General features: G+C 39.2%; 2 protein-coding genes across 3 annotated transcripts; one reads left to right on the top strand and one right to left on the bottom strand.

Annotated features, from left to right (window-relative positions):
* Positions 1 to 2: 2 nt before the first annotated feature.
* abcg2d (ATP binding cassette subfamily G member 2 (JR blood group)) lies at positions 3 to 15,530 on the top strand. Its single transcript, XM_058080820.2, has 16 exons — positions 3 to 1,489; positions 2,314 to 2,545; positions 3,754 to 3,813; positions 3,895 to 4,009; positions 4,636 to 4,788; positions 4,859 to 5,016; positions 5,271 to 5,422; positions 6,756 to 6,857; positions 6,943 to 7,193; positions 7,946 to 8,028; positions 9,958 to 10,047; positions 10,118 to 10,239; positions 11,621 to 11,775; positions 11,871 to 11,960; positions 12,026 to 12,144; positions 14,653 to 15,530. The coding sequence occupies exons 2-16, from the start codon at positions 2,319 to 2,321 to the stop codon at positions 14,798 to 14,800; spliced, it is 2,025 nt and encodes a 674-aa protein (XP_057936803.2). The 5' UTR covers positions 3 to 1,489; positions 2,314 to 2,318; the 3' UTR covers positions 14,801 to 15,530.
* pkd2 (polycystic kidney disease 2) lies at positions 15,023 to 26,898 on the bottom strand. 2 transcript variants are annotated; one of them, XM_058080810.2, is made up of 15 exons: positions 26,080 to 26,898; positions 25,036 to 25,149; positions 23,053 to 23,186; positions 22,731 to 22,981; positions 22,425 to 22,649; positions 20,829 to 21,057; positions 20,579 to 20,749; positions 20,320 to 20,501; positions 19,028 to 19,148; positions 18,848 to 18,946; positions 18,649 to 18,770; positions 17,761 to 17,878; positions 17,511 to 17,674; positions 17,281 to 17,428; positions 15,023 to 17,134 (listed from the first exon to the last, which is right to left on the bottom strand). In XM_058080810.2, exons 1-15 carry the CDS (start codon positions 26,495 to 26,497, stop codon positions 16,925 to 16,927), a joined length of 2,706 nt encoding a protein of 901 aa, XP_057936793.2. In that variant the 5' UTR covers positions 26,498 to 26,898; the 3' UTR covers positions 15,023 to 16,924. The 2 variants fall into 2 exon arrangements, with proteins under 2 accessions (XP_057936793.2, XP_078649651.1); XM_078793525.1 differs by having other exon boundaries at positions 17,511 to 17,671.
* Between the last annotated feature and the right edge of the window lie 426 nt (positions 26,899 to 27,324).

The raw sequence follows: 27,324 nt of genomic DNA, 5'->3' as shown, positions 1-27,324 counted from the left end.
ATCATCTGTAAACTTAATATGTTTGGAAAATGACATGCAGTATGATTATAAATACCATTTAGCACAAATGTTAGTTAGAAATGTAACTTCATAGTGCTTGAAATTGGTTTGGATTATTTTTGTAAAGGACAATGTACAGTATGTACATCATTGTAAAGATCATAATTAGCTCTTTTAATACATTAGAAAATAAATATACGGCATTTAGCACAACTGTAATGTGTTGGAACTGATAGAAACGTACAGTACAGTGGCCCTGTGTGAAAAAGTGATTGCCCCCCTAAATCTAATAACTGGTTTGTTTTTCTTCAGCCATTCAGAGGTGGACTTGCTGGTGTGTTTTGGATCATTATCCTGCTGCAGAACCCAAGTTGGTTTCAGCTTGAGGTCACCAACAGATGGTCGGACATTCTCCTTCAGAATGTTTTGGTAGGCCGCTGAATTCATGGTTCCATTTATCACAGCAAGTCTACCATGTCCTGAAGCAGGAAAAACAGCCCCAGACCGTCACACTACCACCACCATATTTAACTGTTGGTATGATGTTTTTCTGAAATGTAGCGTTACTTTAGCGGGACACGCACCTTCCAAAAAGTTCAACTTTTGTCTCATCAGACTACATATTTTCCCCAAAGGTCTTCTGGCAAAAGTGGGGTCTTTTGTGACCTCTTGGATGAGTCGTCACTGCGTTCATGGGGTCATTTTGAAAAGTTGACCGCTGTTTGTGGATAATGGCTTTTGTTGTTTTTTCACAGCAATTCCTTTGAAATATATTCAATTGCGAAATGTTTTAGAAATGTGAAACAAAGAGAGGGTAAGTTTAAAAAAGCTCTCCTACTCCTTTTGAACATGTGGAATTCTGAATTCCGATATTTAACAACAAACATGCAAAAAAAGAAATCAGGAAGGGGGGGGCAAACCCTTTTTCACATCACTATATGTACTGTATATCAAATTATTTCTTTCTTTTAATAAGGCTAAAGTTATTATTGAGTGTATACATGTGTGTGTATATAAATGTAATTTACCTGCTTGAAAACAGGTTCAGATAAGGCATAACAATAATGTCGTTTGCTTTACCTTAACAGGATGAATTTCTGTTGGCTTGTCATTATTTTTCATTGGTCTACGAGGCACTTTTAATAGAGCCCCATGACATCTGCCTAGCAACCAGTGTAAAAGAATCCGAGCAATTCTCTTGATCTTTGTTGCTTCACCTTCTAGTTGTGAAGGTATGATGTTCCATACAGAATTCTGAACACTTGTGGTTTCACTGCTGTTTTTTTGCTCATCATCACTGGGGATGTGTAGGACCTTGTACAAGTGTGTGTGTGTGTGTGTGTGTGTGTAGTTGAGTGAGCGGCAAGCAAAGGGTTAAGGAAGCCTGCAACACTGGCAAGTTGAAGGCCTCCCTCTCCGCTGTCATGAGATGTTCCTCAGCCTTTCTCGACTCTTGACGGCTGCAGCACGACTCCCTTTCAAAAGCCTGGTGAGTTTTTCATTTACACTTCTATTGCTTTTATTAGTTTAAGTTTGGCAAGTCTTGTTTTTTTGCCAAAACAGTGTCAAACATATATTTTCTTTGCCCCATAAATGTACTTTTTTAAAAACTTCCAACTACTTCATACTAAGTTTCCGATACAATTGTAGTAGTTAAACATGTCTACACATTTTTAACAAAATACAAATTTGTTCTGTAATTTCTTTTGTTTAACAAAGCTAACCTGATGTTGTTATACTGGCTATTTGGCTTTATGGATTAGTCAAATCATCTAAATATTGTACATAAGACATTTGCAATCATTTCACAGTATACTGTATTAAAATTAACTTCACTTTAATATGCATTAATATGGTCATTTTCATTGTTCACACAATAGAAAATATAGTTGGATGTAAAAAAAAAACATCTTTAAGTAACTATTATGATTATGAATTTTGACCATGCTGTGTAAGCTGTATTTTTATTATTATATTCAGATATTCTCATACATGTATGCATGTACTGTATATGTTGAAATTATGTTTTCAGTTGTGAACATACGTAAGTGAGCCTGTAAGACATCTAAACCTAAATCAAGGGTGTCCAAACTTTTTTCATGCAAAAAAATGAAATTGTGACCATTATGATACATTTTATACTTTTACTGATATGTCAAGATATGCTAAGCTATCTCAACAAAACATTCTGGTTTGGTGTTTACTTATAGGTGACACCAAATGAGTGCAATATCCAATAATAAATCTCATTATAATTAATGTTTAATTTTCTTGCAAATTAAGTGGTGATTTTTTTTCTTTGTCCTCTAACAGTAGACATGTCGTCGAGGAAGATGGAGCGAGGCGGTCACGTCAACGTCGCCATGATAGAAGACATCTGCGGCAATGGTTCGGCGGGGTCAAAGGTCGCCACTATCTCAGAGCCGACCAAGCAGCCGTGCGGCTCAACCGTGAGCTTCCACGACATCCGCTACAAAGTGCAAATGAAGGGCGGCTTCCTCGGCAAAAACGCTTCAAGTCCTCGCCAGATCCTGATGGACCTCAAGTTGGTTTCCTGCTTCTATTATGGAATGGTTACGTTTGATTGCAGACAGAACACACACAATAGTGAATAGGCCCCTTTACATTGCTGTTTTTCTGATGGTATTAAACACGTATAGTGTTTCCCATGGAAGAATGAATAATTTCTTTTAACTCGGTCTTAATTATATGATATTAGGCATGGTTTCTTGCATATAATCTCACTAAAGTCGTCGCATGCCAGGGGAGCGAATTAAAACGCCGCCACGTGACGCGCTGCCAGGCTTGTGGTCAATCTTTTAATTCCATTTTATAACCTCACATTATTATTATTTTTTTATTTTATTTCATGCTCTCTAGTCATGAATTAACCAAATGCATATCTGTCTTAAAGGGGAACTTTCACTCATGCATATTTTTACCGCTTATCCTCACGAGGTTCAGAGGCGTGCTGGAGCCTATCCCAGATGTGTGCGGGCGAGAGGCGGGATACACCCTGGACTGGTGGCCAGCCAATCACAGGGCACATATAGACAAACAACCATTCACACTCACATTCATACCTATGGACAATTTGGAGTCGCCAATTAACCTAGCATGTTTTTGGAATGTGGGAGGAAACCGGAGTACCCAGAGAAAATATGCAAGAGAACATGCAAACTCCACACAGAGATGGCAGAGAGTGGAATTGAATGGTCTGCACGCTAACCACTCGACCACCGTGCAGCCCCTCAACCGGGGCATTTACAGTATTTGTTAAATGTGAGGGTGGAATTGAACTAACTGTGAGGCCTGCGTGCTAACCACTCGCCATGCAACCCTTATAAGGGACCTATTATGCTAATTTTTCGACCCTTTGTACTGAGTTTTGGACTCCTATAGAGCAGCTACACACAATAACCAGCACAGAAAACATTCTAGATCTTCCAGAATCTGCACCTATTCCAGCTGTATTTACTTAGATTTCTGCTTCCTGCCAAAACGGTCTTTAATTTTATTCCACTCACAGCCCGCCTCTGCTGTGATTGGTCCCACGCCCAAAGTACTTCCTAACTATGAACCATATAAGGAAGTCCGCTCCTGTGTGACATCACAAATAGGCAGTTTTTGTATGTGTATGCATAATGTTTGATACCGTTCTTGTATTGGGTCGTATACCAAACGTTGAATATCATACCGTATACCATTGACATGTATTCCGGCACGTTTTGTTGTTTTTGTTTTGTCCCGCAGCGGCATCATGAGGCCGGGCCTGAATGCTATTCTCGGACCAACCGGCAGCGGGAAATCATCGTGAGTGCATCCAACCTAAAAAATTCACATAAATGTTAAATGTCCAGTTGATATTTTTCCTTTTTTTTTGTTTTCGCAAAGTTTCTTGGATATTCTTGCTGCGAGAAAGGATGCCTCTGGTCTGTCAGGGGAGGTTTTAATCGACAGAGCACCACAACCGCCGAATTTCAAGTGCCTCTCTGGATATGTGGTTCAGGTACGATTTACGTCACTGTATTAAGAAAGTGGTTCTTTTTTTTCTTTATCGATTATCAAGATATTTATTTTGAATGTTCTGAACTCCTGTTTCCATGCTGCAAAGCCATGGTGGCGTTCTTGTGATGCCATATTAAGAGCAGCGTAGTTGAGACTGAATCAACAGTGCCTCTGCTGGTTGAGTGTGGGTTCACGCACATGCACGGGTGCGCGTGTATGCATTAAAATTTCTCTAAAATGCGTAACCTTCTGCACGCTACACGCCTCCACGTTCTTCCACTTCCTCCCTCCTTTCATGTATGTTTTTTTTACCATTCACATTCACATGCCAAGCTCTCATCAAATGCACTTCTGCCCCCTTGTGGCCATTTTTATGGCTCAAAACTGCTCTAAAAGTGACATCCATTAGTGTGCAGTTGCATCATCACCTCATTTTGCCTAAAAAAAATGTAAAAGACTTATAAATATGTCTTTGTATTGGGCATTTGTGTTTATGCGAACGTATAAATACATCTTTGGTATTGAATGAGTTAATCCCATCCCTATTTGCTAGTATTAAAAATATAATATGCAAGCTTGACTGTCATAATACCTGATCTTTGATTACTCTTTACCCTCACCTACCAGGAGGACGTGGTTATGGGTACGCTAACGGTGAGGGAAAATCTACGTTTCTCGGCAGCCTTACGTCTGCCCAACTATGTGTCGGAGTGCGAAAAAGAGGCCCGTGTCAATCACCTCATCACAGAACTGAGCCTCTCCAAGGTGGCCGACTGCAAGGTGAAGCATTGTGTATCCACATGTCAGTTGGGAAACAAAAGTGTTTATTTGACGGGCGCCATCTTGGCAGGTGGGCACTCAGATGACTCGAGGGATCTCAGGAGGCGAGAGAAAGCGGACCAGCATCGGAATGGAGCTCATCATCGATCCTCCAGTTCTGTTCCTGGACGAGCCCACCACAGGCTTGGATGCTAGTACGGCTAACTCTGTTCTGCTGCTGCTCCGAAGGTAAAAGACTCAATTTGTACCATTGCAGTTAACGTGTGAAAGTCCCAAAATGTGTCTAAGCATGCACCCCTACTATGTTGTCTGTGCTGTTATTTTTCCGACAAATACACCCATAAGTTGGATTGACTTCAAATGTATATTTACAGTGTTTGGCTGAATCACCACGAAATTTGATAAGAGGACCGACAAGCAAATGGGGGTAAAACTTTGCACAATACAGCCCTTCTAACGGGACTCCACACGTCTTGTTCCAGGATGGCCAACCAAGGGAGAACCATCATCATGTCCATCCATCAGCCTCGCTACTCCATCTACAGGCTTTTTGACTCGCTCACCTTGCTGGTTGGCGGCAAGATGGTATACCACGGACCTGCGCCCAACGCTTTGGATTACTTCGCTAACATTGGTGATAATAATATACTTATTTGAAATCAATATATTCACATTAGCAGTCTCTGGGAGGCGATTAAAAATTGCACAGTCATGATGTTGTTATGACATGGCTAGTAGCTAAATTTTGTCAAATGGCTACCATTTGCTGACAAAAAGCAACTACCGTAATTTTGGCTGTACTGTATATGCCGTAATGTGCATGTTATGTAGGGCATAGCTTACATATCCAAAACAGGAAAATGGCCGGTGCAGTACATACGACATACAGCAGCAAAGATATGGTAATGGTAATGGTTTTATTTCATTTGAACATGCATCAGATTACAATTGAATGCATCACATAATCAGTTCACAGTTCCACATGTCCAAAAGGAGTAGGAAGAAGCAAAGCTTATTAAATCCTACCCCTCCATCTGGTACTTTTATAATCAGTAACTGTTACATTTGTTCACTTCCTGCTTTCCATAATACAGTTTTTTTTTAAATAATGTACCTCGTACCGAAGTACAAGGTGATATGACCATCCAATGACATAATGTAATTTATAATAATAATTTAATAATTTAAAATATCCATCTAGAATTACAGCAATTCATTTTTTGAGTCATTGCTTCCACCTTTAAATGAAACTGATTTTGTTGAGCTTATATTCATCTAAAGAAAATGTAAAAACTTGCTCACTACACAAAAAAAGTCAATATTGGACATCCCCAATGTAAGTAATGGTAAGGGTTTTATTTCATTTGAACATGCATAATCATAATCATATAATCAGTTCACAGTTCCACATAAGCAAAGCTTATTAAATCCTACCCCTCCATCTGGTACTTTTACAATCAGTAACTGTTACATTTGTTCACTTCCTGCTTTCCTAATATAGTTTACGTTTTTTTTTTGTAATTTTTTTGTCATATCGAAGTACGAGGTGATATGAGCATCCAATGACATAATGGGTACCATAGTAGGTGTCAATATAGTGATATATATAGCACATCATGACTGGTTCAAGACTCTTCATCCTTGTATTTAGCAAACATCAACTGCTTGTATTGTTTCTTGAATTGGCTCATCGTTGTGCATTGTTTGAGGTCCTTACTCAATCCATTCCATAGTTTGATTCCACATACTGAAATGCTATGGCTTTTTAACGTAGTCCTAGCATATAAGTGTTTCAAATTTAGTTCTTTTAGTTCTTCCGTGAGATCATATTTCTCCTCCCTCATGCATTATTTTAGCTGTTTGAAGATTAACTATATCAGCAAGTTTAAGTATTTGTGATTTTAGAAATAAGGAGTTAAAATCGTAATAAATATAAACAGAAAGACATATTCACCTTTGTTTTTCAGGATATTCTTGTGAACCCCACAACAACCCGGCTGACTTCTTCCTGGACGTGATCAGCGGAGACTTCACCATCAGCAGCATGTCCAAAGTCAACATTTCTGAAGGTGTGTTCACGTCAGGATCTCAAAAGCTACAGCTACGGCATCCGTAGAGTTTTATCATAGCATTAAATACATGTGTCATGTCCAGATTTGGACTTTGAGGAGCTGAGCAGTTCCAGGCAGAGCATGGAGGAGCGCCTGGTGGAGGAGTACAAGAACAGCAGCTACTGCAGCGACACGCGCAGCCAGCTGGAGCGCATCCTGCAGGACAAGCGCTGCTCCTCGCGGCCCAAATCCCGAACCGTCACCTACAACAGCTCGTTTTGCCACCAGCTACGTTGGGTGCTTCGCAGAACCTTCCAGAACCTTATGTTGAACCCGCAAACATCTGTGGCGCAGGTATAAACCTCCACCTATGATGCGTACCGAATATACGCATCATGCTAAAATAACCTGCATCAGTGCCCTCATCATCACGATCATCATGATCCGGAGGCACAGACAAGCTCTTTGGAGGGGTCAACTTGCTCAAAGCTTCTCAAAGTCTCCTCACTTTAAGAATTATTAACAGCAAATTGGGCCCAGATTAGTCCCAATAATCCCACAAGCGGGGATCTGGACGGCGTGGCCGCCGTAATCGGCTTTGGTGACTGTTGTGACCCGACTCTTGCCTCCTTCAGGCCAGGATCTGAACTGATATCATATCTGGGCCCCGGATGTCCCCACCCCCCCCCGATGGCCACGGTGCGAGGCGCCTCACATGACGGTGTCACGACCCATCACTCCAGCAGCCTGCTTTCGCATGAGCGGGTCGGGTTGAAGCTTATTAGCTGATCCGTTCACCCTGGGAACCGCTTAGTTCTGTCATAATGTGTAAATTGTTGGGATTAAAACATGTGCCCTTATTCACTTTTCTCACTCTCTGCTGTCAATCCCTCTAACCCCCTCGCCGCCGGCTTTCTCTGATGGGGAGGGGCAAAGTGTCCACTTGACCCCTGAGACCTTAATGCCCTGACTATTTGTACAAAGTTGCCATTTAGATAAATGCATAAATCCACAGCCATAAGATGAAACCTCCTGCAATACCAAAGTACCGAAGATACAAAATATTCCGAAAAATACATGAATGTGTCCCGGTTCTGTCTGTGCAGGTGGGGGTCCACATTTTCCTGGCTCTCATTGTGGGGGCCATTTTCTTCAGGGTCAAAGACGATCAGAGTGGCATCCAGAATAGGTAAAAAGATGATTACATTAGCATACGTTTGTAACAGTTTGTTGTCTTATACCAGAGGTTTGACACCCCCCGATTTAAAATACATAAGAAACTGATAACATGTATTCTATTACAGACTGAACTTGAAACTGAAACCAGGAAAATGCAACAAAATGGAGAGTAGACAAGAGTATTCAAGAGTCAAATTGCATGTTGAGTACTATGAATTTGTACATGTTGGCAGGGCTCCGCTATTTGACAAGCACTGTCTTATACAAACCAAACATTTTCAGTGTCAAAGACAATTTACTCATTGAAAAATCTAACATACGCATTTTCGTGACATCATTGACATGGACAGATGGATGGACGAATGAACGGATGGATGGATGAATGAACAGATGGATGGATGGACGGATGGATGGATGGACAGATGAACGGATGGATGGACGGACAAATGAACGGACGTATGGACGTATGGACGAATGAACACATGGATGGATGAATGGACGAACGGATGGATGGACAAATGAACAGATGGATGGATGGATGGATGGATGGACTAATGAACAGATGGATAAACGAATGGATGGACGGACGAGTGAATGGATGGACAAATGAATGGATGGACGGACGGATGGATGCACAGATGAACAGATGGATGGACGAATGAACAGATGGATGGACGGACGGATGGATGGATGGACGAATGAATGGATGGACGAATGAACAGATGGATGGACGGACGGATGGATGGATGGACGAATGAATGGATGGACGAATGAACAGATGGATGGACGGACGGATGGATGGACAGATGAACGGATGGATGGATGAATGAACAGATGGATGGACGGATGGATGGATGGGCGAATGAATGAATGGATGGATGGACGGATGGACAAATGAATGGATGGACGGATGGATGATGGACAGCCTGTATATTTTTTATTTACATAGATCTGTCAATACTTACTACTAATGTACTTATAAAAATTGCACTTCTGGTTGGATGCTAACTGCATTTTGTTGCCCTGTACAAGTGACATGAGCAATAACAATAAAGTTGAATCTAATCTAATCTAATCTAATTAACATATGGACGAATGAACAGATGGATGGACGAATGAACAGATGGATGGATGGACGGATGGATGGACAAATGAACAGATGGATGGATGAATGAATGGATGGACGGACGGATGGATGGACGAATGAATGGATGGACGGATGGATGATGGACGAATGAACAGATGGACGGATGGATGGATGGACGGATGAACGGATGGATGGACGGACAAATGAACGGACGTATGGACGAATGAACAGATGGATGGACGAATGAACAGATGGATGGACGAATGGACGGACGGATGGATGGATGAATGAACAGCTGGATGGACGGATGGATGGACGAATGAACAGCTGGATGGACAGATGAATGGATCGATGGACAGTTGGATGGATGGATGGACGAATGGACAGACGGATGAATGGACAGATGAATGGATGGATGATGGCTGGACGGATGGATGGACAGATGAATGGATGGATGACAGACAGATGCTTTAAGTCTTCCAATAAATGCAACATGCTATAGAAAATCTAAATACAATTTATAGTCTTCACATATGCATTTCCATAATTTAGACAATCCAATGTAAGCATTTGCATAAAGATTTATGTAAACAATTTAGTCTTCAGTCAAATGTAACATCTTCATCAACATGACACCTCACATATTTTCAGCCTTTAATGGCCTATGTTATAAATGTTGTATTCTCGTGTTAAACAATGCAAAAATAATGAGGTTCACGCATTTGGAAATGAAATGAAAAGTTTGGGATGGCTCTGAACGCTCCGTTTCATGAGGGTGGATCAAACAACAGGGGTCACAGAGTGGATCAATACCTCACCTTGATGTCAAACGACTTTATGGTCTATTTTCAGGATGGGGGCGCTCTTCTTTATCACCACCAACCAGTGTTTCAGCACGGTGTCGGCGGCCGAGCTCTTCATCACTGAGCGGAAACTCTTTGTGTATGTTACTTCAACAACTGTATGCATGAACCAAGTGGGGACCACTTCTGATTCGCCTGTGATCTTGTAGGCACGAGTACATCAGTGGCTACTACAGGGTGTCGGTCTACTTCCTGTCGAAGGTCTTGTCTGACATCGTCCTACGTACCGTCACCTCGGTCATCTTCAGCTGTGGTGTCTACTTTATGATTGGTAAGACAATCTTTGGGGGGCATTTCTGTACTGCTGGCACAATCCAGACTAATTTTTAGAATATATTTTTTTTGAAATTTTCTGAATATTATATGGAAAAATAACACAATTTTCATAGCATTAAGTTGAAATATTAAAGTTTGAAAAATTTGAGTCATGGTATTATGAGAAACGTACAAAACAACAAATAATTTTTGGAAAAGTAGTCTGTTGGATGAGTTATATAGACGTCTAAATTTTTTAATTTTTAATTACTAAAGTCATTATTATTTATCTTTAAAAAAAAATAACAGCAAGAATGGAAAAAACAGTTGTAATTTTACAATAATTAAGTCAAAATATCATATTTTAACAAGAAAAACAGGTTGCAATTTTACAAGAATAAACCCATAATACTATGCGGAAAATAATATCATTTTAGTGGTATAGAGTTGAAAATATTTTCAAAAATGTGTAATTTTTTTCAAAAGTAATATTATGAGAAACAAAACAAAGTTGTCATTTTTTTTAATTAGGTTGGGGAAAATAAAGTCAAAATATTTAATGATATTAAATTATTGCAATAATTATTTCATCAATAATTTAAAAAAGAAAGCAAGAAAACGTGAAGGAAAAAACACAACAGCAAGAATTTAAAATTCTGTTGTCATTTTATGCGAATAAAGTAAAAATATATATTTTTAAAAAGTTGTACTCTAGAAATTTTCAGAATATTATGAGGAAAAATAACATAATTTTCATAGCATTAAGTTGAAATAATAAAGTTTGAAAAATTTGAGTCATGGTATTATGAGAAACGTACAAAACAACAAATAATTTTTGGAAAATGAGTCTGTTGCACGAGTTATATAGACGTCAAAATTTTATTGCTAATATTATTAATTACTAAGCTCATAATTATGAGAATGGAATAATATCTTTAAAAAAATAACAGCAGGATTGGAAAAAAATTGCAAGAATTAAGTCAAAATATCATATTTTAACAAGAAAAACAGGTTGCAATTTTACGAGAATAAACCCGTAATACTATGCGGAAAATATCATTTTAGTGGTATAGAGTTGAAAATATTTTCAAAAATGCGTAATTTTTTTCAAAAGGAATATTATGAAAAACAATACAAAACAAAGTTGTCATTTTTTTTATTAGGTTTTGGAAAATAAAGTCAAAATATTTAATGATATTAAATTATTGCAAGAATTATTTAATCAATAATTTAAAAAAACTATTGATAGACTTTGTCAACTAAAGTTGTCCCTAAAATTATTCATACCATTAATATATGGATGCTTCAAAATCTGGCACCTCCCGATGAGTTTCAAGCAGGAAGCCATGAAGGTACACCAAAGCTTGTGAAGATGACCTCACGTTGTGTCCACTTAGGGCTCAAATCCACGGTGGTCGCCTTCTCCATCTTCACGCTGACAGTCACCCTGGTGGCCTACACTGCCACCGCCATGACCATGGCTATTTCCGCCGACCAGACGGTGGTAGCGCTCGCCAACATCTTCATGACCATCACGTTTGTCTTCATGATGGTGAGGGAAATCTTGTCAGATGCTCCATGACCATGTCAATCAAAAGTATTGTATCTATAATGCATATATGTAATAGTCAACAATACATTTTCTAGATCTTCTCCGGTCTTCTGGTCAACCTGCCGAGCATTATGGATTGGCTGGCGTGGCTAAAGTACTTCAGTATTCCTCGCTACGGCCTGGCGGTAAGTCCAACTCCCGTATAACAGTATCGTTTCCGTTATTTGACTGTGGTCGTCGGGACGTCCAGGCCTTGAAGATCAACGAGTTTGTGGGTTTGAAATTCTGCGAGGGGAACACCGCCGTTCAGAACACCAACGTGTCCGCCGTCACGACCAACTGCAGTGAGACGAACACGGCTGGGTTGACGTGAGTAGAAATGCGGCACGTGCGAGTTAGCGGATAGCATGTTGTGTAACGTTTGTATAGACACAAATATTCGTCTGATTGCGAAATCACTGTCATAAGTAGATAGTTAGCTTACTAACCCAGCTAACAAAATTTGTTTTAAAAAATATGTAGAGGTTGAACTAAAATAAGGAGCTGTCGATAGAGAACTAACTGAATAGCTTTTGCTATCACAAAAGGTTTAATTAGCTGTTGGGACATTACCAGTGAGCTAACTAACTAAAACTAAATGTTTTTAAAAACTGCGGAACATTTGAACAGCTGTCAGTAGTTAGCTAGCTACTTTGCTAACAGACATATTTGCTGTTAATAAAATTTGAACTGTTGTCAAATTACTGTTCACGGCTCCCTTGCTATCTAACAAACACATTATTTTGCTGTTCATAAAAGTAACAAACGCAAATAAGACTAACACAGCGCTAGAACTGTGACAAAACTTTTTAAACAAAAAGTTTAATTAGCTGTTGGGACATTACCAGCGAGCTAACTAGCTAGCGAAATGTCATTCTTTTATAAAAAGTTCATAAAAATTATTTATTTAACACTTTCTAACAGTAGCTAACTAAGTTAACTTGTATGCTTAGTAAATGTTTTTAAAAACTGCGGAACATTTGAACAGCTGTCAGTAGTTAGCTAGCTACTTTGCTAACAGACATATTTGCTGTTAATAAAATTTGAACTGTTGTCAAATTACTGTTCACGACTCCCTTGCTATCTAACAAACACATTATTTTGCTGTTAATAAAAGTAACAAACGCAAATAAGACTAACACAGCGCTACAACTTAGCACAAAAAGTTTAATTAGCTGTTGGGACATTACCAGCGAGCTAACTAGCTAGCGAAATATCATTCTTGTATTAAAAGCTCATAAAAAAATATTTATTTAAGTTTCTAACAGTAGCTAACTAAGTTAACTTGTATGCTTAGTAAATGTTTTTAAAAACTGCGGAACATTTGAACAGCTGTCAGTAGTTAGCTAGCTACTTTGCTAACAGACATATTTGCTGTTAATAAAATTTGAACTGTTGTCAAATTACTGTTCTCGACTCCCTTGCTATCTAACAAACACATTATTTTGCTGTTAATAAAAGTAACAAACGCAAATAAGACTAACACAGCGCTACAACTTAGCACAAAAAGTTGAATTAGCTGTTGGTACATTACCAGCAAGCTAACTAGCCAGCAAAATGTTGTTCTTTTATTAAAAGCTCATAAAAATTATTTATTTAACAGTAGCTAACAAAGTTAACTTTTGTGCTTAGTGAATGTTTTTAAAAACTACAGAACATTTGAACAGCTGTCAGTAGTTAGCTAGCTACTTTGCTAACAGACATATTTGCTGTTAATAAAATTTTAACTGTTGTCAAATTACTGTTTACGGCTCCCTTGCTATTTAGCAAACACATTATTTTGCTGTTATTTAACACTTTCTAACAGTAGCTAAGTTAACTTTTGTGCTTAGTAATTTTATTTTAAACTGCAGAACATTTGAACAGCTGTCAGTCGTTAGCTAGCGACTTTGCGAACAGACATATTTGCATATTTCTGTGCTAGAGCTTAGCACAAAAAGTTTAAGTAGCTGTTGGGACATAACCAGCGAGCTAACTAGCTAGCGAAATATCATTCTTTTATTAAAAGCTCGTAAAAATGTTTTATTTAACACTTTCTAACAGTAGTTAGCTAAGTTAACTTTTGTGCTTAGTAAATGTTTTTAAAAACTGCAGAACATTTGAACAGCTGTCAGTAGCTACTGACTACTTTACGAACAAACATATTTGCTGTTAAAAATTACTGTTTACGGCTCCCTTGCTATCTAACAAACACATTATTTTGCTGTTAATAAAAGTAACAAACGCAAATAAGACCGTGCTAGAACTTAGCACAAAAAGTTTAAGTCGCTATTGGGACATAACCTGCGAGCTAACTAGCTGGCGAAATGTTATTCTTTTATTAAAAGCTCATAAAAATTATTAGCTTCTAACAGTAGCTAAGTTAACTTTTGTCCTTAGTAATTTTATTTAAAACTGTGGAACATTTGAACAGCTGTCAGTAGTTAGCTCGCTACTTTGCTAACAGACATATTTGCTGTTAATAAAATTTGAACTGTTATCAAATTACTGTTTACGGCTCCCTTGCTATCTAAGGAATACATTATTTAATAAAAGTAACAAAAGCAAATAAGAGTAACAAAAACAATACAGCACTAAAGCTTAGTTTTAAATGTAAAAAGTGGTAAAATTGCAGACAGTAGCATGCTAGCTAGCTAAAGAAATGACTGAAATCAAAAGAAACACTTGCTAGCGAGTAGCGTCTAGTTTTGCTATTTGTTTACGTAGTTTTCAGCAGTTAGTCCATTACAATTGGTGTACGACGTCAGACAACTTTCAGTATGCAAGTATTTGGTAAAAATGTACGCAGCTCACATAGAATTTGTATGGGACCAAGTTGTGTAAATTGTGTTCTTTCAGATGTACAGGAGAGCAGTACCTGGACTACCTGGGAATTGAGTACAGCACCTGGGGCCTGTGGGAGAACCACGTGGCATTAACTGTCATGTTATTGGCATTCCTGCTTATTTCCTATCTGAAACTTCGCTACATTAAGAAGTTCACTTAAAAAAGTCAAAGATGCAGGTTTGTTTTCAAAGTGGTAAGCATTTTCACATTTGTTTTAAAATTACAATAAACTTTTGAATATTTGCTGTTGTAGAGTAAAATTTAAATCCAAACCTTGTTTTGTATTGTTTCAATTTGTATAACTTTATATTCTCCTATATAAACATTGTGAAACCTCAAAGTTTTTTTTTCAATTTAACCAAATTAGCCATGTAAATAAAGCACAAATGCAATTTTTTTCTTAACACTTTTATTTGGTAAACACTTTTTTTTTTAAAAAAAGGCACAGATAATAAAATATTAAGGCACAAGTGAAAATAATAAATGCATGGGCTTCCCATGAACACTAGTTGCACTCCAAATTGAAGTTTGTTTCAAGTTACAATTTGTGTCATAAACAATAATAAGCTATTTCATTTGAAGCTTCATTGATGTAAGGCAGAATGCACACTTGTAACTACTGTGTATTAAACATAAACAAAATGAACTTTCGACAGTCATTTGTAATATGACGGCCAGCTAGCGTATTTGTCGTCATGTATTAAGAACATGCATTGCAAAGCGGAATTTTCAGATTCTCACAGCCGACTTTGGTACCAAAGGAAAAATGGAGCCACACAAAATATAATGTATCAGAATAAACTCATAGAATTATGAGGATTATGAGATTTTGTCACTGGATCTGGCGACATTCCAACCCCACTTGACGAGATTAAGCGACATTAGCGGTAGTTTTTAGTATTTTGGGACTAAAAAGTGAAAAGTGAAAATTTTGTGTTCAGCATGCTATCTGTTTGTGTCTATGTATGTGTGACATTTTTGCTATTATCCAAAAAAATTTCTATTGTTTTCTGTATTATTTGCTGTTTTCCTTTTCTCAAATTTTTTTCTTCTACATTTTTTTCCCCAAATTTTAGGGCATTCAATGTCTTCACACTGCGATCATCTAGTTATATTACGGTATTGTCATAACATGACAACATTACTCTGGAAAAATAGAACTATTCTTGGAATGTAAAAACATTATTCCGACACTTTTTTCAGTCTTGTAACATTAAGACTTTATTTTTTTCCAACAGTGTGACTATATACAGTAAAAATGTGAAATTTTTTGGAAGATTATGAATTTTTCTCACAAAAGTGTATCCCTGTTTTCAGAATATTCTGATTTTTTTTTCCACGTAAAAATGTTCTCGTAAAAATTGTTCCCGTAATATTACAATCTTTTCTCAGTTTTTCTCGAATTGTAATTTTGATCCCATAATGTTATGGTTTATTGATGGAATGATGCAACTTTATTATGGTAACATCACAACATTACACATACTTTTTTTTTTATTACGATTAATACAACTTAATTCTCAAAACACTTCAACTTTATTGTTGTTACAGGACAAATTTTAAATTTGTGCTCATAACAATGGAATATTTTTTTTATGATGCTATGATTTTTTTTTCCTTTGTGACTTAATCAAAACATTAAGTAATATTAAAACTTTTTATTGAAATATTGCTTTTTTTTCGTAATTTCTTGAAATTTTTTTCATAACATTCAGACCTTTTCTTGCAATATTTTGTGATTTTTTTTTCACTTGACATTACAATTTTTCAATGTAAAATTTTGGTATTTTTTCACATAACATTAAGACTCTCGTAATATTGTGAGTTTTTTTCCTTCCGATTTTATTGCTGTAAAAGTTCTTGTCATTTTTTAAAGATTTTTAGGTAGCTTTTCTAATCCTTCACTGTTACTTCTTCACATATAATCCATTTTTTCTTCATTTCCCTCATGGGAATTATCAAATATATATATTTTTTAAAGTCCTTTGTGGTGTGAGTGATGCTTACAAAAAAAAAAAACATTACAGAACGCAAATCTATGAAGAGAACCTCACCGATACATTCAGTGCACTGGAGGTGAGTATTCTCATTGGTAGCATGTTATGAAATTTAAACACGTACAATCAGTATGCGGATCAAAAAGATCCACTGTGGCGACGCTTTAATCAGGAAAAAGCCGAAAGAAGCAAAGAAACAATTTGTGATTGGTCTCATTTGTTCTGTGGGATGCTACTTTGTGTTTTTAGTGTCTTTTCACAAAACGAAATATGACTTTTTCTTTCTTTTATACATGACCAATTCCGTTAATGCCTGTGTCGTGTGCATCGGTGGTGGACTGGGAGGAGGAAGGGCGTGGCCGCGTGCCGACCGGCGTGGCGGGATGAGGGTGGCTGACCTGCGAGGCCATGTCATCTGACTCCCAGCGCTCCAGCTCCTCTCTGACCAGCCTCTCCTGCTCGCTGTGGGTGTCGGTGTCCCGGCCTTGACGCTCATCCTGGTGAAGACACATTGAGGTTCATCGTTACATCTCATTGGTTCATTCGCTATCGTCGTTTTGATGATGACCACTTGCTTGCGTCATGTGATTGACATTAGCAACTCGTGCTGTGATTGTTTTGCTTTGTGTGTGGTGCATCTCACCTCCATGGCTCCTTCAAACAGTCTTCCCAACACATCCCTCCGTTTATGCGTCACCCTCTCCATGGCCTCCAGCTTGACTATCACAGCGTCTATCTTGGACACGATACTGCCGATGGAGTGCTCCATCCTGTCCACGCGTCTCACCAGGCTGAGATACACACACACACACACACACCTCCAGCAGGTAAGTAACAGGAAGAAAGATCGATGAATGAATTCAAATTGCTTACACTTGGAATTCCTCGTAGGAGACGCCACCCGAGCTGCTGCCCCGTCGACGCGAGCTATGCCCGCTGTCCTCATCGTCGTCCTCCTCGGAGTCGTCCTGCGTACGCGGGAAGCTCCTCCCACTGCAGGGTCTGGTCAGTGAGTTGCGTTCCAGGTCCAAGTCCTCCTAGCAAGTGAGCACACGGTACGTTTTCCATCAACCCAAAAAACAAGAACGTTATAGAATGTTTGTCTTGAAATGTTTTTACTTACTCGCTCCTTCTCAAGGTCGTCTCTCATTTGCTGATGGTCATGTTCCGTCAGCTCCTGCTCGCCGTCGTGATCGTACTTGGCGAATATGGCCTGGATCTCTGCATCCGTGTGGCCTTTCCTGAAGAGAAGATGCATCAAAACATTAGATCGTGTCACTGTTTTAACAGTCGGGAGGTAAATGGATAGAATCTTAAAAGCTATAATAAAACCAAGGGAACAAAATGGATTAATATCCGATTAACTCAAGATCATAGATATAACAGTTACATTTCGCAATATAATAGCATTTTTTTTTTTTAGTGGTGAGAAAAAAGTATAGTCATAGTATAGTGTTTCTGTTGCGCATTATGTTCTGCGTCTTTGTGGTGTATTAAAGCCTATCTATCATTCATTCATTCATTTTCTACCGCTTTTTCCTCACGAGGGTCGCGGGGGTGCTGGAGCCTATCCCAGCTGTCTTCGTGCGAGAGGCGGGGTACACCCTGGATCACAGGGCACATACATATAGACAAACAACCATTCACACTCACATTCATACCTATGGACAATTTGGAGTCGCCAATTAAACTAGCACATTTGGAATGTGGGAGGAAACCGGAGTACCCGGAGAAAACCCATGCATGCACGGGGAGAACATGCAAACTCCACACAGAGATGGCCGAGGGTGGAATTGAACCCTGGTCCTCCTAGCTGTGAGGTCTGCGCGCTAACCACTCGACCGCCGTGCCGCCCTTTTGCAGTAATTACACTAGACTATTTAATGTGTTGGCCATGATGACACAAGGTTTGGTATGTGTGATAGTTACATGTGCTCTGTTATTTATGTGTTATCGTATTTACTACTGCTACCACTAGAGGGTGCTGTTATACTCCAGTGAGAGTCGTCACCCTTTTAAGTGCTGTCGCAGTTCATCCAAGTTGAGTTTGCCGCCGGCCTGACGTAAACTGTCTGAGATGTCGTCCACCGCCGTCTTCTTCAGCCTCAGCTTCATCAGGGCTTTGTTACAACCCTAACCGAGCATCACGGAATAACACGTTTAACTTTGTTATCATCATCATCTTGGCCACACAGAAGGCGACTCTTTACCTTCTTGATGAGGTCGGTCATCTCCATGTCAGACCTCTGCTGAGACATATCCGCCTTGACTTCTGAGTAGGTGTCATTGATGATAGCCAGGAACATGTTCTATGTACACGACACGATGACCGCTTGTGTCAGACCCCGCTGCCGTGAAGTCAACCTGGATGTCGCGAGCCTTGTACTTACCATGAGGATGAAGAAAATGAAGAAGACGAATGTTGTGAAATAAATGGGTCCGAGTACAGGGTTGGCCTCCTCGATCTCGGAGAACTCAAAGTCTCCCAGAATGATGCGGAACTGTGAGAAACTACAAAATAAAATCATATTTTGGGTTAGCAAATTACAACATAACACAATGTATTTCATTCCGGTAAAGTTATTCACTCAATGGCAGAGAGAACCAGGCATTAGAGGTTTATTATTGAGAAAGTATTTAATTATGTGCAATTGTTTTGCACGGCGGTTGCGCGCAGACCTCACAGCTAGGAGACCCGAGTTCAATTCCACCCTCGGCCATCTCTGTGTGGAGTTTGCATGTTCTCCCCGTGCATGTGTGGGTTTTCTCCGGGTACTCCGGTTTCCTCCCACATTCCAAAAACATGCTAGGTTAATTGGCGACTCCAAATTGTCCATAGGTATGAATGTGAGTGTGAATGGTTGTTTGTCTATATGTGCCCTGTGATTGAAGACAGCTGGGATAGGCTCCAGCACCCCCCGTGACCCTTGTGAGGATGAGCGGAAGAAAATGAATGAATTAATTTATTTTTTGATATATATTTTTTATCTTCTATAGATAATGTGAAGCTCGTCTACAAATAAATAATTACTTTCAATACAATTATTGTATATTGCGATACTTTTGTGGCTGTCAACCACAAACCACGAAAAAAAAAAATTCATACAAAAAAGTTGTTGCGGTTGAAACATTGCTCTTTCGCTCTATCGTGTTTTAAAAAAAATTAATCAAAAAATAAATAATGGCTGTTTTGTGATTGACTGGCTTATTACGGTATTAATCAAAAATATTGTAAGACAATTCATATGTAGTATTCTGGCCACTAGATATCAGTAATGTTACATTGCTGAGACATGACATGACATTAAATTACCTTCACACTGCATGTAGTCAGACATGACAGAAAAAAGTCCTCCTCCTATTCCATGTGGAAGTGGTACGTTTTTGGCTTCACGGCTAACTAGGTAGCTTGCTATATGCGCTGAGTGGAGGCCATCTTATGACCTGGCATTATTGACGTCTAGGCTGCACCTAGAAATTCAGCCATTAAAAGTCAAAACTGAATCAGACTCAACTTACTGTTGGCAATGCAAACCAGGCTCCAAGTACTGAATTGTCATGCCATGTCAGGCAATGTCATGATATGTTATAGAAGAAAGAAAAAAAAACATCCACGGGCCACAAATGGCACCTTGGTATACTGTTTTTTGTTATAAAGTTCTTAACTTCTTCTTGTTCTTACATGCTGGCTTGGAAGGTGCTGAAATCGTCCACCTGCGTCCCAAACAGCAAGTAGGCCAACTGGGCGTAGGCCAGGAAGATGATGAAGAACATGATGGCGAAGCCCACAAGGTCCTTGGCGCATCGAGACATGGTGCCCGTGAGCTGACTCATAGTCTTGTTGAAGTTGATGAACTTGAAAAGCTTGGAGAAGACACGAGCAGTTAGCACGTTTTATTTGACCTTTGTCTCTGTTCCAGATTCTGGGGTAAGATGCGTACCTTAAGCCAGGAAAAAAAGACAATGACGGCAACCACGTTGTTGAATTGGACCTGCAGGTTGGCCAGAGGCTCGAAGGCGGGGTGAGTGGTGTAATTCTCCAGCAGGCTTTTCAGAAGGTGGCCGACCATGGCTGTTCTTGTTACGTTCATAATGATGGCGACAACACTCAGCTGGGAAACGATCCCACATTGCACATGAACTCAAGTAACATGAACAGTCCCCCAACATGACTTCATATGCCGTACGTACCGTGACAATCAGAACATCCAGACAGTTCCACAGGCTCCTAAAGTAATGCATTCGGTGGATGCGGATCTCCAGCACCTCCTCCACCACGTAGTAGAGAATGAACAAGCAGAACGTGACCTCACATAAAGCCACGAAGTAGTCCCAGCTGGTCACGTATCGTATCAGGCGCACCGTTTGGAACTGCCAGGAAGTCACCACGCCACCCGTTGCAGGGAATTCCACCAACAACCTGACAAACATTGAAACAGCAGGTATGGGATGTGTTATTTATTATATACAATGAGCATTACGCACATACTCGGACTAAAACGATACACAACGCAGCACTTGAATACTTCATCATTTCATTATATAGTCATGATAATATTACATGTTAGGCACAGAGCTAATATCCTTAGTGCTCCATTTCTGGCTTTTCTTTGGACAGCTTATAAAAAAATATTTTTTTTTTATTTTATTTCATTTTAAAACCTTTATTCGTGTGGACAGCATCAGGGCCGTGTGGGTAAACTTCCTCTTGATTTCCTAAATTATATTTCTTTTCTTGTGCTTTGAAATCATACATTAATTCCTCATAAAATAACACTAATATAGCTCATATTTTCATGGTAATGGTTTAATTTCATTTGAACATGCATCAGATTACAATTGAGTGCATCCCATAATCAGTTCACAGTTCCACATGTCCAAAAGGAGTAGGAAGAAGCAAAGCTTATTAAATCCTACCCCTCCATCTGGTACTTTTATAATCAGTAACTGTTACATTTGTTCACTTCCTGCTTTCCTAATATAGTTTAAGGTTTTTTTTGTATTTTAAATTATTACATTATTACATTATTACATTATTACATTATTACATTACATTATTACATTATTACATTATTAAATTATTGATAAATATTACTATTACTAATTTTACTAATAATTTAATTTAATTTAATTTTTGTCACATAACAAAGTATGAGGTGATATGAGCATCCAATGACATAATGGGTACCATAGTAAGTGTCAATATAGTGATATATATAGCACATCATGACTGGTTCAAGACTCTTCATCCTTGTATTTAGCAAACATCAACTGCTTGTATTGTTTCTTGAATTGGCTCATCGTTGTGCATTGTTTGAGGTCCTTACTCAATCCATTCCATAGTTTGATTCCACATACTGAAATGCTATGGCTTTTTAACGTAGTCCTAGCATATAAGTGTTTCAAATTTAGTTATGTGTATGTATGTACGTATATAAATATTATATAATAACATTATTATAAAAATGCCCTACATTTTGTATGTATGAGGTACTCTCTGTAGTTAAGTAAATATCCGTATTTCTCATGTTTATGTACCATACTTTATGAAAAAGATCCGCTGTGGCGACTGCATAATTAGGAAAAAGCCAAAAGAAACATACCATACTTTATTTGTGAAAAAAATATTTAAATGCTAAAATGATGTGAAAATGAGTTCTCAACATGATTATAAAAAATATTCAACTGTATTTGGAAAACTCCATGAGTGCTTTACACTCTCTGCAATTTAGTAAATAGGAAGTATGGTAAATATGAAATAATACAGATATAAAGGATGACTTTTACCTGGCGATACAGAAGAGGTTGATGTTTCCGTTGTAGACGGCGAAGTCGAGGAAGACCGCCCTAGTGCCTCTGTCCAGCCACAGGTGGTCTTTGAGAAACTGCAGTTGTGCTGCTGACTCCTCTTTGGTACGAGACAGGTCTTGGTAGTATCCTCCGCCTCTGTATTTGGACACTTGGCCCTGGTAGCTGCTCCCATTGGTGCCGCCCTCCGCTGTGTGGATCCACCTGTCGGGTAACCAGAGAAAACACTCATCATCCCAACATGTGGTGAAAAGAGTCGTCTACGGATGGATGACAGATGCTCACGCTGTTCCATTCTTGGGTCCAAACGCAGCGGTGTCCTCATTGGCGGGCGTGTAGATGTTATAGCAGTCCTGAACGTGATCTCTCAGGTCTTCGTGTACGCTGCAGGACTCGTTGCGAACTTTGACTTGGCGTAGACGCGGTACACCCAGGAGGAGGTTCTCGTAGAAGATGAGACTCTGGTTCTCCGGCAGGCTCTTGTTGTTATACCACACTTCCCAGTACATGCCATTAAGGAAAGGCCCCTCACTGAACTAGTAACAACAATGAGTCATGTTAATGTTTATTTTATTTATTTTCTATTACGTTCAAAATGTTATTGTACCTTCCAGAAATCTTCCATGGTTGAAAGGCTCCTAAAAGTGGCAGACTCTCCAGCAGAAAGCGGTGTATCCAGGAAAAGCTGCGACATGACTTTGGTGTAGTAATACATGTTGGTGCTCACCATCCCATATGTCACTACATGGGATTAAACACACGGAAAAATATAGATGCAGGCGCATCTCACTAGTGGCAGGTCCGAGGTTTTTTCTTCATGACGTCATTCAAAGCTTGTTTGAGGGTCAAACAAACAAGTGAGCGAGGTGATGAATTTTCTCATGGTTATGTTTCTCATAGACATATTAATGAGTACTTTCAGTGGAGTCTACACAAGGAATAAAGTCCTGACAGTGACTCCCCTTGTCCTACTCTGCACTGCAAATCTCCTCTAACTTACCAGCCAGGAAATATTTTCCAGAACCGCCCTTAACCACATGTACACTGGCATTTTCTTTTCTCCGAAGCAGCATTAAAAAAAAAAAAAAGGCAGAGGAAACGTAACCATTAGTTTGACACTTTGGATGCGGATGCCCTCAATTTTTTTAGGCCAGTCAGTGTAATTTAAGCTCTCTGCTGCACTATTCCATCTGCTGAACTCATTCAGTACAAGTACTCAGCAGACAGAATTTGAGTCTTAAGATAGAATAATTCACAGATGAGGATTGAACAACACTATCTCACAAAAGCAAGTAAACCATTTTATTGTTTATTGTCAAGAATGAAACTTGGGTATACTTTGCAGTACTGGTAGTCAGTGTTTTGAATATACTTTAGTGTACACCAGCTGTATACTGGCTACTTTAAATTATATTTAAAAAATGCACAGTACCTATGCTGGAGCCTATCCCTGATGTCTTCAGGCGAGAGGCGGGGTACACCCTGGACTGGTGGCCAGCCAATCACAGGGCACATATAGACAAACAACCATTCACACTCACATTCATACCTATGGGCAATTTGGAGTCGCCAATTAACCTAGCATGGTAACCGAAGTACCTGGAGAAATCCCACGCATGCACGGGGGGAACATGCAAAATCCACACAGAGATGGCAGAGGGTGGAATTGAACTCGGGTCTCCTAGCTGTGAGGTCTGCGCGCTAACCACTCAATCGCCGTGCAGCCTTGCATAATTCAAGATTCGAGATTCAAACCCAGGTCTTCCCAATCTCCTGACTGTGTGGCCAACATGGTAACCACTTGGACACTATACGACGACCGTTCCACACTAAACCAGGTGTGGGTGTCACATACCGAATAATGTAACGATGCAAGAGCCACATAGTATCAACATGTAGATACTATGCTAAGAGGTTATATACTGTATACATTTCAAGAAAAAACTGCATCTCAGCATTTGCGACTTTCCCATAATATTATAACTTTTCCCTGACATAACTTTAATATTTCAGCTCTGTGCTAATTAAGTGACATTATTTTTCCTCATAATGTTACAAATTTGTTCTGTTAAAACCACAACTTTTTTCTTATTAGAATACAATGTTTTTCTCTTAATATTTTGACTTTATACTTCTATATTTACACATTTTCCCCAGTTTTCTATTTCTAAATAAGACTTTTAGAATGTGCCAAAGGCCACAAATGGCTCCCAGGCCACACGTTTGACACCCTTGCTCTAAACTATACAGTACAATATGCCTCTCACAGTTATTAAAGCATCTTATATTTAGTTTTACATATTAATAAACAATTACAGGCATACAGTATTCAGTGTTGTTCTTACAGGTGACAACGTCACATCTTATCAAAGCATCTTCCTGCTGGAGAATGTTAAGTTAATTGAGTGTTAGCTCAAATCACTTTCTATTTAAGTTACCATAAAGAAAATCTCTATTTAAATTGGAGAAAAGAAATCTGTAAATATACGAGTCGACACTATTAGCAGCGACATTGTGTATGATTCATCTCATGATCGAATTTTCCTAATCTTGTGGTTCTAACTTTTAATGGCTGTAAATGTTCACTCACAGATGCAGACGGTGACGAGGAAGGCGATGTATGTGATCATCTCCCTCAGGACGTTCCAGAGGTACCTCTCTCGACTGCTGTTGCTGTCCTCCATTAGCTCTGTACCCCAAAGAACTGCACAAAATATGCATTTAATACCATAAAAATCATAACATTTGTCATACTTATGCCAAAAGAGGTTCAGCAGTATAGAAAATGGATGGATGGAAGTCATACTTCCACATGAAAATACTATTGTTGACATTATTTACATACGTCTGTCACACGGACGTGTTGCTGTATAATGCATGTTTATGCAGACGCATCTAAAAAAATGAATCTGAATATCGTGCAAATGGTTTGCAATTCATCATCAAAATTATTAAAGGGGACCTATTATGCTCATTTATGGGCCTTTGCATTAAGTAGTTGACTCCTATAGAGCGGCTACACATGATAACCTGCACAGAAAGCTTTCTAGAGCTTCCAGAATCTGCACCTACTCAGCTGTATTTCGTTGGATTTCTAAAACTTGATTTGAAGTTTTAAATTAATTGATTTGAAATTAAATTGTTCCCACTCACAGCCCGCCTCCAGGCACACCCTCTCCGCTGTGATTGGTCACACTCCCAAGACAAAGTGCAGCAGAGCGAGAGTAGGGCAAAAGAACAGCTTGTACTCTGGGAACGCCCATAAAAGGAAGTCCGGGCTATTGTGATGTCATAATGAGTCGTGGTTAGAAAAAACTCTCAGAAACCAAGTGTTCAGAGCCATCCCAAACTTTTTTCATGGCTCACTTCCAAATTTGAAAACCTAATTATCTGAACCTTTGGCATTATTTAACACAAAATACAACAATCTAACTACATTTATGGGTGAGAAAAGTGGAAAAAGCATAACAGGTCCCCTTTAAGAAATAGCTCACTGTGTGAAGTGAATGTATATAAGTAAGAGTTTGACTTTTTGACCTAAAATAACCTTTCAAATACATCAAATTTATTATTATTAATAAAAAAAAATTTTGTTAATTTATGTAATGTAAGAAAAGTGCGGATTTTGCCTTACTTCTAATTTTCTGTAGTATTTGCTTCATACAGCTGCTGTGCTCATGCCTGCCCTGCTGCCTCTCCTCCCCACCCGGACTTGGGTGCGCTCCTCCCTGGTGAGGGTTGCCCCCAGTGCCGTTGTAGCTGCCCAGGCCGCTGCTGCAGCTGCTGTTGCTGTTGCTGGAGGCCGTGGATGCCGACCTCCTCCCGGGGCTCGCCGCAGGCCAGTCCGCTGCCATAATCTCGTCCCCGGCCTCGAAACCGGGGTTGTCCCTGCTCCAGGCTTGTCGAGACGGAGATGACGGGGTACCAGCAGACACCCCCAAATCCCCGTGATGTTGCTGGTGGATGCTCTCCATCTCGATGCCCTCGCTCGCCTCGGAGGTGTGCGGTGAGCGAGCGGCGTGTTGGTGGGGTCTGACCCGTGATGAGCTCATGGTTGGCGGCTACTTTTTCATCCACGGTGGCATACGTCACGGAGGTTTAGAAGCAGTTGTATTATGCCTCCAAATAAAGCGAAAAAAGTCTCACACAAAATACCAAAAGCAGCTAAAAAATAATAATTTGTTCCTTTCGAAAGTTAACAAAAATCCACTTAATTAATCTAACAAAGCTTAATAAATTTGACGAATCTGCTCATTGGTGTTAAAAGGCTCACTCTAGCGCAAAACGTCGCTGCAAAAAAAACTCACAAAACTTTCAAAAGAACTTCCAAAATGGTTAACATCACCCTAAAACAACGGCGCCCTAGAAAGCTTCCATTTGTTATTTAATCATTAGTTTTCTCCAACACCAACAACGACGTTAAATCGCCGTGTTTACGCGAAAAGAAGACAGAGAGAGAAGTCTTGTGTCTCGTCCTGGGACAGCCATCTTGTTCTCTTACTGTTTCCCCCCCAAAAAAACATTCCCTTTTACTCGGGTTACATTAACAGTCATGGCGGCGTATAAAATATGCAAAATAAGTCATTTGTTATTTTATGTTTTACTTTAACGCCAATTACAACTCGTCTCTTTATTCGGCCCTTTTAATAATTCAGTGCTTTGTTTTAATCTCCCCTGTCACATATGAACTTAATACTTAGTATATGAACTACAGTTTGTATGCATATAAAATGCATTCAAATCAAGATTACGTTATGTGAAAATATGTTTCTTTGCAACCAAATCTTGTTGTGTGTTGCTCCGGTTGCCATGACAACCAACACATTCCCAAGTAGTCGTTGCGTGCGTCCGAGCATTGTTTATTCATTTATTTTGCTCC

This window comes from Doryrhamphus excisus, linkage group LG9, assembly GCF_037039965.1.
Source record: "Doryrhamphus excisus strain RoL-2023G ecotype Guam linkage group LG9, RoL_Dexc_Guam_v1.1, whole genome shotgun sequence".
Taxonomy (NCBI): domain Eukaryota; kingdom Metazoa; phylum Chordata; class Actinopteri; order Syngnathiformes; family Syngnathidae; genus Doryrhamphus; species Doryrhamphus excisus.
Note: the sequence above shows the minus strand (reverse complement) of the source record. Positions and strands in the feature narration are given on the sequence as shown.

Excerpts from the sequence above, each read along its gene's own strand:
- abcg2d (XM_058080820.2), top strand. The coding sequence starts at position 2,319 with ATGTCGTCGAGGAAGATGGAGCGAGGCGGTCACGTCAACGTCGCCATG. Across the intron at positions 4,789-4,858 it reads CCAAGGTGGCCGACTGCAAG|GTGGGCACTCAGATGACTCG; the intron begins GTGAAGCATTGT and ends CCATCTTGGCAG. Across the intron at positions 5,017-5,270 it reads GTTCTGCTGCTGCTCCGAAG|GATGGCCAACCAAGGGAGAA; the intron begins GTAAAAGACTCA and ends GTCTTGTTCCAG.
- pkd2 (XM_058080810.2), bottom strand. The coding sequence starts at position 26,497 with ATGAGCTCATCACGGGTCAGACCCCACCAACACGCCGCTCGCTCACCG. Across the intron at positions 20,502-20,578 it reads TCTTTTTTTCCTGGCTTAAG|CTTTTCAAGTTCATCAACTT; the intron begins GTACGCATCTTA and ends GTCTTCTCCAAG. Across the intron at positions 17,675-17,760 it reads ACGACCTTGAGAAGGAGCGA|GAGGACTTGGACCTGGAACG; the intron begins GTAAGTAAAAAC and ends CTCACTTGCTAG.